At 44.9% G+C, this 16,014-nt stretch overlaps 1 protein-coding gene across 1 annotated transcript in view; it reads right to left on the reverse strand.

Annotated features, from left to right (window-relative positions):
- Tmem156 (transmembrane protein 156) overlaps positions 1 to 16,014 on the reverse strand; it is a 36,939-nt gene that overhangs the window by 1,684 nt on the left and 19,241 nt on the right. Inside the window, exons 3-6 of the mRNA XM_052735901.1 lie at positions 14,689 to 14,949; positions 12,886 to 13,044; positions 9,378 to 9,461; positions 788 to 890 (exon numbers count right to left, since the gene is read on the reverse strand). Of these exons, the coding sequence (XP_052591861.1) occupies positions 788 to 890; positions 9,378 to 9,461; positions 12,886 to 13,044; positions 14,689 to 14,949 (607 nt within the window). The remainder of the gene's footprint in view (positions 1 to 787; positions 891 to 9,377; positions 9,462 to 12,885; positions 13,045 to 14,688; positions 14,950 to 16,014) is intronic.

The raw sequence follows: 16,014 nt of genomic DNA on the forward strand, positions 1-16,014 counted from the left end.
CTATGAAGTCTTAGTGACAAGGCCAGCCATGATGAAGCCCAATGGGAAGGTACCCAGAGTCACCAGTCACCACTTTTCCTCCACATTTCTGTTGCCATCTTTTTTTTTTTTTTTTTTTTTTTTTGATTTTTCGAGACAGGTTTTCTCTGTGTAGCTTTGCGCCTTTCCTGGAACTCACTTGGTAGCCCCCAGGCTGGCCTCGAACTCACAGAGATCTGCCTGGCTCTGCCTCCCGAGTGCTGGGATTAAAGGCATGCGCCACCACTGCCCGGCTTCTGTTGCCATCTTTACATATCAAACATGGCCACATGTCATTGTAGCCGCTTAAGACATATTTGCCGAATGAAGGGAGAGCATCTCAAAGACACTTCTGAGCATAGTTTTCGATTAGAACATATTCAATCAAGGCACACTCATCTAGAGTATGCTAAGTTTGAACTTTTATTTCAGTGACTAGGTGGATGGGTTCAACCGCACAAATCTCATGCTCCCTTTTCTCATGCTCTGGCTGGTTTGCGGCTCAACTCCAAGACAAGCAATGCCAAGGGATGAGCTGACATTTCAGGGACAGCTGAACAGACCGAGAGATTAGTCTAATAGACCGAGAGATTAGCTTGCTGATCCTTCCTAAATCTTAGAGAAAATGGGGACTTCTGCTAGTGTCGCCTGATTCCAGTGGGCCGGCTTCTCAAGTCTATCACTTCTGTGCCCGCCGCCCAGACAGAAATGTGGATGTCGTGTTTACCATGCACCAGTCAAATCGTCAATAAGGTCGAGCATCACTCACCGTGGGTATTGATCTTGCTGGGGCACTGCAGAAGTGACTTCGAATTCTGGTATTGGGGGGAGCACCTCCACGACCTGGGCTGAGGGCAGCCCTCGAGTGGACTCTGCAGTTCAAGACAGAGAGCTGTGTCAGTCAATAGCAAGGCAACAAGAAATTGTAATGTGTTGGACAAGAACCCTGCCCTCCATTTTAAAAGAATTTGGGCAGTTTATATCACTCATTCAATGTCCTTCGGATGATTCTGACACTTTAAGCCCACTTCACTCACTCCGTGGGGGCCTTCATTTCTTCCTTCAGCTTCCCACCCCGTTTTCTGATAACACAATCTGAGGCAGAGCTGAAATCACCGATAAAGCCAGCATTTATTCCACATTTAGTCTTCTAAAGGGTAAAATGACCAAACTTCCCCAACCAAGAGAGTCAGATGAGATCTGGAACAGTCTCTACCTGGGCCCAGAGCCCCCATCTCTGTTGTCTCCTCCCAGAACCCTTGCACTGGAGCCCTGAGCATCCTGTGGTTTTATTTCCTGGACAGTAAATATCAACCACATCTAGGGTACCATCTCTGTCGGCCCAGCCTCACACCGGCGTTCCCAGAAACGGTGATTAGCTTCTATTACGGGGTGAAGGTGAAGATATTTTACAGATGTAACCAGCATCCCAAACTGTTTGGTTTTGAGCTGATCAAAAGGGAGGTTATCTTGAGTGGGTCTGATCCTGATTTCATAATGAAGAAGAGACCCGGTCTTCTCAGATCAAGATCCCAAGATCAGAAAGATTCTAGCTGGATTAAAGAAGCAAACAGTCGTGTGGGACAGTAGGTGACATGAAGAGGCTGTGATTGGCCTTGGTACACAGCCAGCAAGAAGCCAAGGTCCTCAGTACACCGCAGTAAGGAAGTGAATTCTGCCAGGCACAAACTTGTGGATGAGACTGCGGCATGGCTGACCTCTTGTTCAGCTTTGGGAGTCTGAGCTGAGCCACACTCAGCTAAGGAGTGCTCAACTTCCAACCCACAGAAGCAGAGACAACACGTACATATTGTGTTAAGCCATTAATTCTCTAGTAATTGGTTACATGGTAGAAACTAATATATCAACAGATCTCAGCCTAAATGTCACCAGAGGCGATGATTAAAAATACAGGTTCTTGCCGGGCGGTGGTGGCGCACGCCTTTAATCCCAGCACTCGGGAGGCAGAGCCAGGCGGATCTCTGTGAGTTCGAGGCCAGCCTGGGCTACCAAGTGAGTCCCAGGAAAGGCGCAAAGCTACACAGAGAAACCCTGTCTAAAAACCAAAAAAAAAAAAAAAAAAAAAACAGGTTCTCAGGCTCTGTCCCAGATCTATTGGATTTGAATCTCCCTTCCTAGAAGCCGGGGAGCCTGGATGTTCTAGACTTCCAAAGTGACTTGGGTGCACATGAAAGCTTTCAGAATCAATTTTCTGTGCAAATAATTACTTAGACAACCCTTGACAAGACGTCTTGGGCCTTCTGTAATTTGAAATCTGGAGACTGCTCTTCTTAAAGGTTATAGCAAAAGAGCCTATTCATAAAATGAAGTAATTATCATGGAGAATGAATAAAGTTCTTCCGGATGGAGAGTCAGCCGCTCATCGCCTGCTTGTGGATTCAGTTTGTGGATGTTTTATAGCACAGTATAACCATAACATAGTATGAAAAGCTATTACCTGTCAAAATGACAGCTAGTCTGGAACATTCTCCAGTGGTACGTTATCTTTGGTTTCCCCTAGTGTCCAAAGTCATGCAACTCACATGCTAATAGCAAAACTTCTAAAGATTGATTTTTAAAACATCCAAAGTCAGATTAATGTGTGCCATTTTAATACCTTCTTCAGAATGGCTAAGACAGGTGAAATTTTTCCTCTCCCGCTGCACTGGAAAACAGAATTTCTTTCAAATACTATTAATTCACCGACTCTAGTTAAGGCAACACAAGCTGTCAGAAATATTTTAAAACATTATACATGTCTTTTCAGGAATTTGTCAATTCACCCAAATACTTGACGTTTTTCAGGAACCTCCAAAGAGCTTTAAAAAATTTAAAAGAACCCCAGTGTGAATTTCAACCTGACTGAGTCTCACAAACAGAATGGATTTGTAGAGGAAGGCCCTTATCACACTGCCTGTGTCAATCGATGTCCAGGCTGCCCTGAAATGCGATGCTTCCTCTTTCCACCATACCCTCAAGGACTTTTTTCAAAGGTCTTTTACATCTGAGACATCTGGGATCTAACCTCACTTCATCCTTCCAATGTCATTTTGTATTCCCTCTGTATAACCAGCAAGGTGTTTTCACATCACTTTGTTCCTGCTGGGTTTCCAGTTCAACACCAGGTTCATCTCCCACAAGAGAGCATATCTAAGCCTTCTTCTCTTGGTTGGGAAGCCTGTTTTCCCCATCAATTTTTTTTTATGTGTTTGCCTCCAAACAACTTGCTCAGTTACATTTTACTTTTTGTGTATGTGAAAGGAGGGTGGGGTGGGTGCTTGTGTGTGTGCAGGAGCATGGATGTGTGTGCACAAGTGAACATGTATGTATGCATAAAGAGGTCAGGCATGGAATTCCTCCTCAGGCCCTCTCCACCCTGTGCTGCTGTTTTGTTTTGAAAAAGGGTCTTTCACTGGCCTGAGGCTCACCCAAGGAGTCCAGGCTGCCTGGCCAGTGAGCCCCAGGGACCTGCCTGTCTCTGTCACCATAGTGAGCTTTTTCTATAGGTCCTGGATATTCTTGAATTGAGGTCCTCCTTCTTTGCAAGCGTTTTGGTAACTGACTTACTTAATTTTGTTGTGATTGTTTATTTGTCTTGGAAAGTGTCAGTTAAGCCCACAGTAAGACAAAGGCTGGGTTGGAATGGGGATGTTCATGGTGGGTAGCAAGGGGGACCTGAGGGTCCAGGCAGGGACCATCTGGGCAAAGATGGAGGACATGTTCAGAGCATATGTTCTGCAATCTGTTCTTCCAGAGCTGGTATAAATGGCTGTCACATAAAGGCATTCGATGAATGCCTATAATAAATCATTCTATTCCAGCTGTGGACTCTATTCTAGCTGTGGACTCTTCACGCGTATGAACTTCCTCCTACAAAGAGACTCATCCTTTTTATTTTGGTCTAGTCTATAACCAAGCAGATAGCTATAACCTTCTCTGCTTTATGAACCCAACCTGCATTTTAAGAGTCATCAATATTATGGGTAAAGCAGGTAAAAACTAAATTGTCGTGTGATCTTGCTTAGTTGCAAAAGCATCTGGAATCAGTCATTTATCTTCTTCTCTACCACAGGAGATTAAAACCTGCACGGTCTTTATTATCCTGGCTGTAAACACGCTGGGAATTGTAACTTTACATTGCCATTAGCTTTATTTGGGGGTACTATGAATCAGGCCATTCCCCCACTTTTGACTCTCACTAAGCCTCTTTCACCGTAAAAGTCCATTTTCCCTTCTCTGTGTTACCTAGAGCCCGCCCACATTAACTGCAGGAAAGAAAATGCTTTTAACCCATGTTGAATCGTCTCTTGTGAGAACTCACACTGTCACACACGCTGCTACAGCTTTCTAGAGGGAACATGCTTCATCTCCATTTCCAGGGTTAGATGTACAGAGCAAGAAGAGCTTTGATATGAACCAGCCTGATCCCCAGGTCATCGCTCCTGTTGAAGACTGTGCTACAGAGTGCACTGTTTGGAAAGAACTGATTAAATCCTGACTCTGCTAGGCACTACCTATAAACCAGTAACTTCAATCATTTATCATAAAATTCCATCGTCTTTGCTTCATGAACATTTAGTTGCTTTAACCAGTAAACCAGTTACTTAAACTCTCTGAGATTCGGTTTTCTCATCAGAGGAAGAGCGAAACACTTATGAAATTAAGCGCATTGATTTGTGTGCAAGTACGGCACAGATATCAGCACAAGTGCTTGATACAACAAGGGTTTCTCTTATCTAAGGCAGCCTGGAATAGATGCTCTTTAACTGTGCTGGGGATCCTGTGGAGGAAGAACTCTGCCTAGAGTACCAGTGTTTGCTGGGATGGTCGGAGTTGAGTAAAACTTCGTTAGAGAATTAAAGGAGAAGAGCTTTGAGTTTTGACAATTTCACCATTTGAGGCAAGACGTGGAATGACTCTGCCTCCCCTTCGGAGCGGAAGCGATGATGCCAGAACCCTGGGGCAGATGTTACAGAATGGCTGCCCAGAAAACAGGTGGACATCTCATGGGTCATCTCAAGAACACAGAAGGCAATGGCTGGCGAGATGGCTCAGCAATTAAGAGCCCTTGCTGGTCTTGCAGCTGACTATGACTACCTGTTAACTCCAGTTTCAGGGGACCTGATGCCCCCTGCTGGCCCCCACAGGCATTGCATGAACATGGTGCACCTACAGAAAAGTAGGCGCACACACATAAATAAAAATAAATTTTAAAAACTTTTTTAAAAAGAACTTAGAAATCCAAAGAGATGATAATCCCTCTCCCAGATGCTCCTCCTTGGGCGTGTGATCCAGGGAAAGATTCAAAGCCACTATCTGGCCAAATGGCACACCCAACAGTAGAGATACCAGGAAGTTCTTTCTTGCCATCCCGTTTCCAGGCTATGACTTGGGCTATATTGTTTGCCGCCTTGGCCTCCTAAACTCCTGTTTATCTTCTTGTATCAGATTCCTTCATTTTGTTAAGGCTTCTTCGGGCAACTTGCTGATTCCCCCAATCAATTATCTTTTGCAGTCGTCAAAAGACTTCGCAGTGTTTGCATCCCATTCTTTACGTCCAAAGGGCACTTCCTATGGCCTTGGTCTTGATTTCTCTCTATAGTCAAACCATCGATCATTGTTTCCAGAGGATTTTGTTGTTAATGATGTTGTTAGTTTTTTGTATTGCTAGAGATTAAATCTACGATCCTTCTCACACTAGGCAAAAGCTGTAGCCCTTAGAGGTCCCTTTTAAGGCTACCATGGTGGTTTAAATGAGAGTATCTCCCCTAGAACATATTTAAAACATTCGGTGCCTAGTTGGTGGTGCTCTTTGGGGGATGTTTAGGCAGTATGGCCTTGTTGGAGGAAGTGAGTTCTTAGAGGCAGGCTTTGAGAGTTTAAAAACTTGCACCATTTCCAGTTTGTTCCTTCTGCTTTGTGCTTTGGGCTTGAAGATGTGAGCTCTCAGCTTCCTGCTTCCACTGCTGTGCCTCCCCACCATGATGGACTCTTATCCCTCTAGAACCATAAGCAGAAATAAATTCTTCCTTTTGTAAGTTGTTTCTGGTCCTGTTTATCACAGCAACAAAATGTAACTAATATTTCTCAAGACACCTTCCTCAAGTGTTGGAGGGGTAATCTGGCAGTTAACAGTGCTCACGGCTCTCCCAAAGGTCCTGGATTTGGGTCTAGAACCCACATCAGGCAGCTCACAACCACCTGTAACTCTAGCTCTTGGTGACCCAACACCCTTGTCTGTACTCTGTGGACAAACGGGTGTGTGTGTGTGTGTCTTTTAAAATGCCTTTCTTAAAATGGTCATTGTTTCTCATTGTTCTTCCATATCCTTAGCAATTCTACCAAATTTTCTGTCCCTGATTTTGGTGAAGGAGAATTATGTTCCTTCTGATCATTCTTGCCCTGTGCGTTCATGTTTGCCTTTCCCATCCTTAAGATTCATTTCTTTTCCAATTTTTAATTTTATTTCTGGCATTTTTTCAAGACAGGGTTTCACTATGTAGCTCTAGTTGTCCTAGAACTCATTATGTAGACCAGTCTGACTCTGAACTCACAGAGATCAGGCTGACTCTGCCTCCCGTGTGCTGGGATTAGGTGTACGCCATTACACCTGGGAAGATTCACTCTTGTTCACCCCCCCCCACCCCCACCCTGCACCCTTTCTTTCCCTGTTTCTCCCCAGGGCACTGCTGTCTCATAAACTTTTATCATGAATGAATGGCATTCCAAAAGCTATGCTACAGTGAGGGATACAGGGATAGGCAAAGCAAAGTCATCTCCCATGTGATGATAACTGAACAAATAACATGTTAAGGAAATTAATACCAAAACAGACAACAGGAACCGTCATGACTCTCAGGCGAGGAGGAAGATATCAGAGGCACACTTCTTCCACTTGGCTCTACTATGTGGCAGGCTCTGTACAGGATAGGATCATGGAGAGTTCTCCTTGTTTGTTTTACAGACGGTGGATGATTTGGGGATGGATGAGCCTCTCTGCATCTCAGTGTGTGTGCGGTTGTATGGCGACATTAGTTTTGTAGTTTATGAACCACAAAGCCATCCTGGTCTCAGTGGCTGGCACCAACAGCAGGCTCTGTTGAATGCAACACACGGGCATTGCTTTTTTGAATTCCTTTTCTTTTCTTTATGTTACTGTGTTTCCAGCGACTCATGCTGGCCCATTTCCCCTCTACCTCTCGAGCTGCTGCCTGTAATCCATCATGACAAAGAGCAGCCTTAAAAACAGCGCTCGGGGGAGACATGATTTTCTTTCCACTTCTCTCTCAGAAAGAGCAGCTTAGAATGGGAAAGGGGCTTTATTTAGGTTAAAGGAATATAAATAAGAAGGACCTACCTCTTTTCCTTTTGAAGATGCTAAGCCTCAAAAGGATTCTCAGTCTTTTTTTTTTTTTTTTTAAGGTCATCACCCTGGGTCTGCCCTGAGCATTACTACAACAAGCCTGATAATAAAGCCAGAGGGTTTTAAGTGAGAGCCATTTCAGAGAAGGCAGACCTGAGACAGCTTTTTCTGGGTTCAGGAAAGCCACAGGCTCATAAATATAACTTGTGAGGTTCATCTTGTCGCTAGCCAGGCCTTAAAATTTGTGACTCCCACAATGATCTGAGGTGACAGGGGAACAATTGACTTGCTCTCAGACAAGACTGCTGTACTCAGAATTACGGCTAGAAAACAGGAATGGCCAGGCTTCCTCAGGCAACCACAAACCTCAGCAGAGCTGGGATGAACCATTCCTGGGGTACGAGCAGGTACACTCGACAAGCGAGATGAACAAAGAATCATTTTCTCCCTTTAAAAAAAAAATGTTTTTCTCCTTAAAACAACTCTGGGGATTTTTTTATATCATTAATTAAACAAATTTTTTTATGAACCACATGAAATTTCCATTAACTTGACTCCTAGACAGCTGATGTTAAGTATTTTCTAACTAATGCTTACTATTAACCATGACTTAATAATTTGCTGATACCAACTAGGAAGTCTAAAATATTTAAAATTGAGATCTTTAGGTGCACCCACTATAACTTGCTCCCAGACTAAGGGTCTGTGTGACCACCTATTTCAGTAGGAGGCTTGGGCACCCAGTGCCCAGTGAAAGGCTGGGTGGGTCTCTAGGTGGCTGCTGTCCTCTGCAGTGGAAGGCAGGGGGTTGTCATGCTTCCTCTCGTGTTTGAAAAGAGTTTGCACACCAGAGCTGAAGCTTCCTGTTGGTCAAGCTTCTCATCAAGGGCAAAGGGGCTGTTCACCCACTGGAGACAAAGAATGTGAGGAACATCACTCGATTCTGTGGTTTTTCAAGGAGTCAAAAATACTCTTTCTTGCCAGGCGTATGAGCATAATCCGACCATGGGGGCACTGAGACAGGGGAACTACAAGCTTGAGGCCAGCCTGGGCTACATAGTAGCACCTTGTCTGACAGAGAAAAAGAGAGAAAGAATAGCCAGGAACTGTCACACAGACTGGAAGAGATTAAAATGAAAACTAATTGCAAGCCAGGCTTGTGACACAGACCTATACTACTGAGGCGGGAAGGTCACAGATTTGAGCCCCACCTCAGCTGTACAGTAAATTCAAGGCTAGCCTGAGCAATTTAGTGAGAGCTTGCCTGAAAATTAAAAAAAAAGCGGGGAGAGGCTGGGGGAGCATAGTTCAGTGGTGTACAGCGCTGCCTAGGATGCCCTAGGTTGCATTTCCAGTTTTTACAAAATCCTTTCTCTTTGGTGAAGAAAATGACCTTTCCCCCATGGATGCCACAGTGTTTCTTCTTAGTGTGCTTTGACAGCGGTAATTCTAAAGGAGGCCCAGCAATTAGGAAGAGATGAAGTTGGAACCAGAGCATCTGTGCTCACAGCCCTCCTAGCTGCTCTAATTAGGACCCCCTTACTCTCTCTCTCTGCTTCTCCGGAGAGGACAGGGGGCTTTTTAATTGAGGCTATTACAAGTTCTCTTTACACAACGACGCCCCACGAAGTGAAGGCCTCAGCAGAAGCTCTGCCCACTCTACAATTACTTCTTGCAATTCTGAGAAATAATGGTATCTTGTCTCATTTAAAAATAAATCCCAGGCTCATCCCCCCACGGCGTTCTCTCCCTTGCCTACTCACATGAGTTGCTTCTTGCCAATTAGGCAAACTTTGCATTATTTAAGGAGGTGGCTTTGATCATAACTGTCCCCTGATCGTGAGATGTACTTAGCTGGGTTTCATTTGCCCACAGTTCCTTTATTCTAAACTCAAGGCTACTTAAAATGAACTCGGATCTCGAGTTTGCTCGGTACTGAGAGGGTGCAGCTTTGGAATGCCCTGTCCTGCGCGCCATTTGATGCTGCAGAACTCACCTGGGATAACCCTCACATTCAACGTGCTCAGCTTCGCCGAGTCACTTCCTCTTAAGAGAAAGGCTGTAGATTTGGATTTATGACCTATTCCAAGAAAAGAAATGAAAGATTTAGATGACAAACGAGCACATTCTGCCAGCTGTGGCCATCTAGGCCTCTAATTGCACCACCTGGGAGGCTGAGGCAGGAGGATCTTGAGTTTGAAGGCAGCCTGGACTACGTAGTGGCCCCCGTCCCACTTCCTTCCAAAATCACATTCTTGTGTTGCCTGTGCTAGTTCAAAGGATTATCAAGGAGACAGAATAGTTCACAAGGGGGTCTGGAGCAGCAGGCACCAAGAGCTTTTATCATTACGTCTTCTTTTGCTAGCAAACACAGGGGCATGTGGGTATAAGCCTTTAACCCCGGCACTCTGAAGAAAGAGGCAGATACATCTCTGTGAGTTCAAGGCCAGCCAGAGCGACATAGTGAGCCCCTGTCTCAAAACAAACAAATAAACAAAAAAAGCATATAACAACAAAAAACCACAGACTCTTTCTAAAAGTAATGGTTTCTCCACTACCATAAATACTGTTATGTCCATCTGCTCATGAAAAGCACCAGCCCGTATTTACAAAATACTATTTTTATCTATAGGGATATGATATGCAGAATATTTAGGAAGCATTGCAGATTAATTGTATCTAGTGGCATGAGTACTATGTTTTTTTTATTGCTCTATATGCTTCAACTTGCAAGGAAAACCTTTGAAAGTCATCAAATTTGTCATCTGGACAGATGTTTGAGAAGATTTAAGGTACTTCCCACGTCTTTCTAGGTATTTTCCTACCTCGTATCTTTCTTTCTTAACCTGCATTCACATATGAAAAATGGTTCAAGGAACATAGAACTATGAATTATTTTCAACTACCACACATGTGCTTAAAATAACAAAGATTTCAATGCCTAGCAGACACCAAGTCTTTACTCTGACATTTTATTAACTGTGTCGATTTGGACCAAACTGCTAAATCACCTGAGTTTGGGAGTATTTCTCCTTTACATGCAAAAAACAAAAATAATAGTACTTTTTTACATACTGTTCTGACTTCATTCGGTGGCTATGACAAATACCAAGACCAAAACCGGGTAAGGTTTTATTTGTCTTATACTTCTGGGTCACAGTCTAGCCTTGAGGGGAATCAAGGGAGTCCTGCTTACTATTCTGCATGGTATCACTTCCCTGCCAGGGGACTCACTTCACAGCCAGGAAGTCAGCAGGAACCGCAGAGGCTGCTGCTTACTAGCTGGCTTGCAGAGTGGCTTATACTCAGCTAGTTTTCCAATACAGTTCAGGACCACCTGCTTGGGGATGGTGCTGCCCATGGTGGGCTTGGCCCTCCTACATCAGTTACGAATTGTGACAACTCCACTACTCCACAGACATGCCCAAAGGCCAATCAGATCTGGGCAACCTTAAGACTCCCTTCTGAGGTTATTCTTGGCTGTGTCAAGCTGACGGTTAAGGCCTTCCAGGACACATACTTTGATCATCTAGTGAAAATTGTCATTCTACAAATACACAACATGGTCGTGCCATTAACCATGACACTGAAGGCCTTGATTACTGACGTATCAGAGATAAGACTTGATCTGAAACTACTCTTAAAAATCCCTGCAACCAAGTCTTAAACCAGAGAATCAATGGCACCCTTGTTCGTCTGCAGGTGAACATTACTTATAACAACCTTGCCTGTCAAAGAACATAAGAGCCTAAGAAGTGAATGTGCCTGGTCATACTACAATCCTTCATTGAGATCCAGCTGTGCCAACCAAAAAAAAAAAAAAAAAAAAAAAAAAAAAAAAAGACAAAGCCAGGCAGTGGTGGCGCACACCTTTTTTTTTTTTTGGGGGGGGGGGGGGGTTTCGAGACAGGGTTTCTCTGTGTAGCTTTGCGCCTTTCCTGGAACTCGCTTTGGAGACCAGGCTGGCCTCAAACTCACAGAGATCCGCCTGGCTCTGCCTCCCGAATGCTGGGATTAAAGGTGTGCGCCACCAACGCCACCAACGCCGGGCGGTGGTGGCGCACGCCTTTAATCCCAGCACTCGGGAGGCAGAGCCAGGCGGATCTCTGTGAGTTTGAGGCCAGCCTGGTCTACAAATCGAGTTCCAAGACCACCAGGGTTATTACAGAGGAACCCGTCTCAAAAAACCCAGAGAAACAGAGAGAGAACTAGCTGTACCCTGACACTGTTCAACTTCTTGCATGATCTCTTTATTTCAGCCCTTACCCCAGCTCCATGTGGTAGAGGCAAGTACCCTGTAGGGCAGTTGAGGAAAGCCAGGTTTAGCGATGGTAACTCACTCAAAGCTATAGGAGGTAATCTGAGGATCCAACTTGAGTCTCTATGCCTTAAGAGCCTATTATCATGGTGATGCTTTTTATACTGTCTTTAAGAGATCATCTACTTACGTAAAACAGTCGATCAAGTCTGATATGCAGCCAGTGTATGCACCCATACACTTACAACCCATTCTGATAGGTGAGTGCCCAGGTCATACTAATTTTTAGACTGTTTAACACTGCTCCTACCATCCTGACTTACAAGACTCCTTTTAGTTCTGCCCCGCCAAAACTTTACCAACACCCCCTATACTTATTAAGGGTTGTTTACAGTCATATTGTCACCTAGAGACCACTCTACTTGAGGTCTTTAACTCTGCAAGTGTCACCACGTCATCTTCGGCCTCTCTCTGTCCTCACTTCCACTAAGCCCTCCCAGCCACCATCCCGACAACTCCTCCTTTTCATCCTGCCCTTCTTCTTGCCCATTTGCCCATCCATGTAGGAGAAAGGCCCATGAATGGTGGTGCTACCGTCTTCTCTATACTTTCAATCTTTTAGATTATCTGGAACCAGCATTTACACATAGTTGGTACACAGTAAGTGGCCAACCAAACTAAAAAGAAAATGTAGGGTGAACAAGTGTACATGTTTCCCTGGGCAAAGCCATGTGACAATGGGTTTATGTTTTTTGCGCTTTTGAGGAGCCTGCCATCCAGCTCCCAAATAAATCACACAAGGAGGCTTATTCTTAATCATAAATGCCCGGCCTTAGCTTGGCTTGTTTCTTGCCAGCTTTTCTTAAATTATTCCATCTACCTTTTGCCTCTGGACTTTTCCCATTCTCTTTCTTCTGTAAATCTTACTCTTACTCCATGGCTCACTGTGTAGCTGGGTGGCTGGACCCTGGAGTCGTCCTCGTCCTCGTCCTCGTCCTCCTCCTCCTCCTCCTCCTCCTCCTCCTCCTCCTCCTCCTCCTCCTCCTCCTCTGACTACTTCTTTCTACCTCTTCTCCCAGATTTCTCCTCCTATCTATTCTCTCTGCCTGCCAGCCCCACCGACCCTTTCTCCTGCCTCGCTATTGGCCGTTCAGTTCCTTATTAAAGACCATCAGGTGTTTTACACAGGCACAGTAACACAGCTGTACAGAGTTAAACAAATGCAACATAGACAAAAGTAGCACACCTTCATATTCCACTACAGGTTTTTTTCCTTGGTACTTGCTCTGCCACCTCTGTACTCTCCTGTGGTCCTCAAGTATTTTGTGGATGATGAGGATGATGCCAACCATAAAAACTAACAGCACTAAAATGTACCAAGTGATCTTCACAGAACAAGTGACAGCTGTAAAAAAAAATTTTTTTTTTAAAATTAGGCACTATAAAAGTCAATAAAGGTGGCAAGCATAGGCACTCACCAGCCCTCTGAGTCCTACCCCTAAAAGTCACATGGAGAAAGGACAGAACCCACTCCTGCAGGTCGTCCTTTGACCTCCACTCGTGTGCCATGGCACCCATGCACACACAAAGAAATATATACAAAATAAAAAAATTCAGCGCAATGAGATAATCGCGCACCATGAGATCGCACATCAGATAAGAGGCCAAGCGGTGGTGTGTGCCTTTAACAGACAAGCTATTTGCTGCTTTAACTGTAACAGGGACACTTGCTCTCCTGAACACTTTTCCAATATATTAAATGAAGCTACTAAATGAGGAAATTGGCCACGTAGCTCCCAGGGATCCATTTAATACAAAATCCTGGCATTTAATTTCACTTCCAGGTGATGCCAATATCAATTTTCTTATTGTACATCAAGAGCGCCACAAAGTAGCCTTAGATGCAGAGCTGTGTGCGATTAATCATCTTGGTCATGGGCCACACAGCCCCCAAACATGCCCTCAAATTAACAAAGGTGCGGCAGGAGCAAGGGAGATGGGGAGCAACGGGAAGGCTGAGACAGAGAACCGGGCTGAGCTGATGAGCGGTCAGGGAGATGAGCGGTCAGCCCTGGTTTCTGCCAATGTTACAGCCTGGATGGAAAATGTCCCCAGACACTGCTGTGATTGAACTGTTGATCCCCAGCTGATCGTATCATTTGAGGAGGTTACACCTTATATATCGATGTTTGCTGTAAGCATAATTTAAAAATATTAACTGCCTTTAAAATGATTCAGCTTTAGGAAAGCATTCTAAAGTGATGGGAAAAGCTTCCATTCTTTTGGAGTACCAAAATGCCCAGCAAATAGTTCTGTCGTGGCACCTGCAGCTCCAGGGGGCCACTTGTTTCTGTGTGATTCCTTTCTCTGGTTTTATGTTCGTCTGACTCTGGGCCCCCATCCAGGCCTGGTGCTTGACATACAGAAGGCACTCACTAAATTACTATATCATAAAATGCCTTCTAATAATAGATTTTATGAGTGAGGTGAGGGCACACTGCTTGGCAGAAAATATTAACTGTGGGGTTCAGAACAGGGTGCAAGGAACTTAATAAGCCTTGAGCAGAATTCAAATGTCTGAGCTTCCCCCTCAGAAACAGCAGTGACCCCCCAAGTGCCTACTCTGCACAGCATCACATCAGAGAGCTCTGCTCACCCAAGCTGTGTCAGCTCTGAGAGGATGTGTTAACCTGGCCCAAAGGCAACTTTAATAGTGCATCATGTGTGGACATTCACCTTTTAAGAGAACTCCCACCTCTGAGTACTGAGGGGTATTGGCTTTCCATCAAGCACAGACACCAGGCATGCTGTGGGTATCCTAGGAGAGAGGACCCTTCTAGGGTTCCTCAAATCACAACCCAGACATACCGCCTCTGTCTCGGGTTATGGCTGAGTCCCACAGAAACACATTTGGAAAGAAAAGCAAATGGTATTGTTTCAGCCGTGAAACTCTTTAGCTATTTGACCACTGGTGACTTTCACAGCCCTTTCTTAATTTTATGTACAGATACCCAGCTTCTCCTTTTCCCTCTGATCCTTTCAAACTTACGTTTCACAGCCATTTCTAGGCTCATGGAAATGTGAGTGCAATTACTCGTGTTTCCCATAATCCCGCAAGTGTGGTTTAGAGAATCTTCCTTGGTTGGCTCTTCATCTATGGTTGTGGAATTTCCAGGGTGGGTTTCAGGGGTACAGGTAGTGTTGTATTCCCTCGCGGCGTCAACTAGAAGAGCGACAGTGACGTTGAAAAGCTGACAAGGTGAGTAAACGTCATTTGCCTTCACCTCCATTGATCCCCTCATGATAAGACCTAGAAAGAGGTTGGTTAAGAAGGGTTATTTGCAGAGTGTCTAATAAGAAAACACAATCCAGAGCCAAGTCTCACTGGTGCTGTCAGAACCACGGTCGGATATGACCTGACACCTGTCAGTGTGACTTCTATAACCAACATAAACAGTACCGTTGAAGGCTGTGGGGAAGTTGGAGTCCTTGTCCTGATAGCGGGGAGTGGGGGGGTGGGGGGGAGGGGTGAGGGAGTGGGGGTGGGCGGGGGAATGATCCATTCAGTTTGGGAAATAGTAAATAAGTTCCTCCAAAACTGAGCAATCTAAACACCATTTACTCCAGCAAGCTCACTTTCTGGTACATACCCAAAAGAGATGAAATCAGGATCTCGAAGACATAGTTGTATTCCCACAGTCTTAATAGCTAAAATAGGGAAGCCACCTGAATGTCCATTGAGACAAATGCGTAAAGAAAAAGTGAGCTCTGGAGAGATGGCTCAGCAGTTAGGAGCACTGACTGCTCTTCCAGAGGACCCGGGTTCAATTCCCAGTACCCACATGGCAAATCACCTCCTGTGTAACTCCAGTCCCAGGGAATCCAATGCCTTCTTCTGGCCTCCGTAGGCACAGATTAAAAACAAAACACTTACATAAATAAATAAATGTTTTTTAAAAAGAAGATCTTCACTCTTGTAGGTGACTATGTGAAGAGGGAGACCTCAGCTGTCCCCAGCTGCTCTGGTTCCCCTGGAATGTTGCATCTATTCACTAATTGCCACAGCATGAAACGCCCCAAGCCTGAAAAAGCCCATCTGTACCCACTCCGAGTTTCTCATCCAGAGGAAGAGAGGAAGCAGAAGGCGGGGGTCAGGGGAGAACTAAGATGAAGAAGAGCAGAGAAGAGGGAGAAGAGAAGAGAAAGGAGGAGGGGATTGCTGCATTTCAAGCCACTGTCCATGGGGGGATTTGTTACGCAGCCGGAGTGACTGGGACACACTTCAAAGCCCTGTTCACTTATGTTTGAGGCAGCAGAGCAGTGACGTCTACCAGCCACCTGCTTTTAAAAGGCTTCCTAGTCTTCCATCATCGTA

Source organism: Peromyscus californicus, unplaced genomic scaffold, assembly GCF_007827085.1.
Source record: "Peromyscus californicus insignis strain IS unplaced genomic scaffold, ASM782708v3 Scaffold_13__1_contigs__length_99412109, whole genome shotgun sequence".
NCBI classification, from domain to species: Eukaryota; Metazoa; Chordata; class Mammalia; order Rodentia; family Cricetidae; genus Peromyscus; species Peromyscus californicus.